Source organism: Pistacia vera, unplaced genomic scaffold (assembly GCF_008641045.1).
Source record: "Pistacia vera cultivar Batoury unplaced genomic scaffold, PisVer_v2 Contig135, whole genome shotgun sequence".
In the NCBI taxonomy this organism is placed as follows: domain Eukaryota; kingdom Viridiplantae; phylum Streptophyta; class Magnoliopsida; order Sapindales; family Anacardiaceae; genus Pistacia; species Pistacia vera.
Genome location: NW_022195412.1, coordinates 128834 through 132302, shown reverse-complemented (window position 1 = coordinate 132302; position 3469 = coordinate 128834). Strand labels below are relative to the sequence as shown.

General features: G+C 30.6%; 1 protein-coding gene across 1 annotated transcript; it reads left to right on the top strand.

Moving 5' to 3' along the window:
• The first annotated feature begins 899 nt into the window (after positions 1 to 899).
• LOC116122544 (dirigent protein 22-like) lies at positions 900 to 1767 on the top strand. The gene has a single exon (XM_031408381.1). The coding sequence runs from the start codon at positions 1097 to 1099 to the stop codon at positions 1706 to 1708; it is 612 nt and encodes a 203-aa protein (XP_031264241.1). The 5' UTR covers positions 900 to 1096; the 3' UTR covers positions 1709 to 1767.
• The last annotated feature ends 1702 nt before the right edge of the window (positions 1768 to 3469 follow it).

The following is a 3469-nucleotide window of genomic DNA, read 5'->3' as shown; positions in this document are numbered from 1 at the left end:
TAGGGTTAGGGTTTTACTTTCCTCCATTGAATTTCTCATCTAAATAAAAAATTTGTTGGACCCCAGTTAACAAATTATCTCACCTAGGAACATATAGACATAATATTACAAAATACGTTTTATTATTTAACCGTATATATCGTTATCCATCTCACGAAAGAATTTTCTTTAAATCTAACATTTGTGATGCCAAGGATTTTTTTCATCCAATAAATAATTTTAAATATTATTAAGTTCCAAATCAAAATCTGAAGAAAACTTATAAGGAGATGAGACAAATATGCGTACATTCATTCAATCACAAAACCAAAAGAGTATTATAATGTCAGGTTTTGTTGAGGTTTAAGGAGATGATCGATGTGATCTTTGCAATTGCTTTGCGTCCTTTCTACGCCAAAATAAATTACCATTAATTGTCAGGAATTCTTGGCTGAAAAAGCCATGCGGGGTCCTGGTAAAGTGGGATAAATGATGACCAACTCTGAATCGTGTAACATGTCGCCAAACCTTGGTCCCAACAACCCATTAAGTTTCCTTTTTGACATGTTCCCTCTTTTCTTATAAATCAATTTTCTATATAGAATAAATTCATTGACTTGATTTATGATGCCAGTGACGCGTAAACAACACTTAATAATGATACGAGAAAATCTTTCACATATCGAATATAGTATTATCTTCTTGTTAAAGGGGATATATTTTCATTAATTCAATGTAACGATCCAACAACCCATAATATAAGTTTCCCTTTTGACATCTTGCTTCGTTCTTTCTTCTCTTCACAATCAAATAATAAATCAGTTAATTTCACTATATATATAAGGAATCAACACGTTGAAAGATTTTACATAACATTACGCGTGATTATCCGTCGACAAATGTCATTTAGAAATTTAAATTAAGTCAATATATTTTTGAGAGGAAGGCACCAAGTTATTAACATTATGTGAATTTATGGTCATTCTAGCTTCCAAAAGTCCAGCTCTATTCCACCAACCAAATTCTTCAGATCCCATTTTCATAAACATTTCCTCTATAAAAAACCTCATCACTTCACTACTTACACAAAACCACTCAATTCTGATCAATTTCAGCCATGGCAGCACCACTTACAAAAACTCTCCCAATCTTTACTACCCACTCCCTCTTTCTCTTCTTCTTCCTCCTCCTCCTCCTCCTTTCCTCATCCACTGCAGCAAAATCCAACCAATCAAGCTTCGCGAAAACCCTAGACAAACCCCTATCGGGGTTCGGCAAAGAAAAGCTAACACACTTTCGCATATATTGGCACGACATTGTCGGCGGACGAAACCCCACTGCAGTTCCCGTAGTAACCCCATCTTCCAACAAGACATCGCCCACCGGCTTTGGCATGGTCAGCATGATCGACGATCCCTTGACCGAAGGGCCAGAAATGACGTCGAAAATGGTGGGTAGAGCACAAGGGTTTTATGCGCTTGCTTCGCTAGAAGAAGTCGGTTTACTAATGGCGATGAACTTTGCGTTCATTGAAGGGAAATACAACGGGAGTAGCATAACAATCATGGGAAGGAACACGGTGTTTTCGAAGGTGAGAGAGATGCCGGTGATCGGAGGGAGTGGACTGTTCAGGTTTGCTCGAGGTTATGTGCAGGCTAGAACTCATAAATTTGATGTCAAAACTGGAGATGCAACAGTTGAGTATAATGTTTATGTTTTACATTATTAATTAGTTGAAGATGATGAAGGTTTTGAATTGAATTTGATGACCAATAAATTATTGTAGTACGATTTGGTAGTTGATGACACTTAATTTTGGTGGGCACATTTTTGTTTGATCGTAGCTTTAAAGCATAGTGGGGTTGGTGTTTGTCTGAAGATATTGCTAGAATTGTGCTCTTATGTCTTGAAAAATATTGATATAATAGAGATATTAATTTTCCACTAAATGATCAATCATATTGATAGAAGGTGATTTTCTTACAATAACATTCATAAATGAGAAAATCTTCCATATAATATATTGCAACACAACCAACCAATAAAAAAGTGTCATAAATTCCCCCCCAAGTTGCTAATAGGAATAGATACTGGAACTCTTATCCAGTCGATAGTTTCAAGGTCCTGAGAAATTAGTTAAAGTATGTGTAAACTTGCTTGAACACCTTCAGTCATTAAAAAAAAAAAAAAAATGGTCATATTAGCACAAGTAAAGTATATTTACTCCTCAAGTAATACTATACATACATCATTTTCATACAACATTTCTCATATAACATTATGTGGCAAGATATGATTGACTAATTTAAAGTTAAATTAAACTTTCACCCAATCATATCTTGCCACATAATGTTGTATAAGAAATGTTGTATGAGAATGATATATATGTAGTATTATTCATACTCCTCTGGTAGGCTTGTTGTATTGTATTATATTATATGGAAGATTTTTTCTTAATAATCAGTTTAGGTTGATAGGTTCTTTAAACATTAAAATATATGAAATGTCATAAACTCTATCGGTTGAAAACCCATATGATGGCATAAGACATCTCCAACCATTGCATCAAATTGGTGCAAATTTGGGTGTAAACACTATTCCATCTCCACCCACTACACTATATATTATACTAAAAAGAATATTTCTTAGAATATTCTTTTTCTTTCTTTTATTGTAATATTAAATATTATCTATTTCACTAATTATTTTTGTATATATTAATTAAATATGGGAAGATATTTTTTATAAATAATAATTATTTTGAAAATTATACTAATTTAATAAAATTAAGCATTTATTTATCAATAAACATTACATTTATATAGAAAACTTACATTTAATATAAAGATATCAAAAAAAAAAAAACACAAACAACAACACAAGGTAAAATTCCATATTGATTGTAATTTAATTTTCAGAATTAGTATGTTCTTCTAACATAATCAATTAATGCATTTCGAAGAGCATGGTGAGCCTCTGTATCCTTGATTTGTTTATGTCGAGCAAGAAATTTTCGAAATCGGAGATTTGTGGCTAATTCAAAAAGATGTATTGTCCATTTAAGCTTTTTAGATTTGTGGTTAATTCAAAAAGATGTATTGTCTATTCAATCTTTTTAGATTTATAGCTTATTTCAAAAGATATATTATTCATTCAAGCTCAAAAAGATGTTGTCCATTTAAGTTTTTTAGATTTAATGTTTTTAAATTAGTGTTAATTTTATTTTGAGTTATTGTAGTTTAATATTTGCATTGAATAAATTTTGTTTTAAATTTTTCATCATTTTTTGAATTATATCATATTATAGATTTTTATTATAAATTATAATCAAATTAAATTAATACAAATAATCAAATTTGGTGTGAATACTCAAATTAACTTAACAATTAAAAAAAAAAAAAATTTGGCACAGCACTGTAGTGCCATTATATTATTATTATTATTTTTTAATTTTGTTAAGTTATTTGAGTATAAATTTTACACAAAAAAT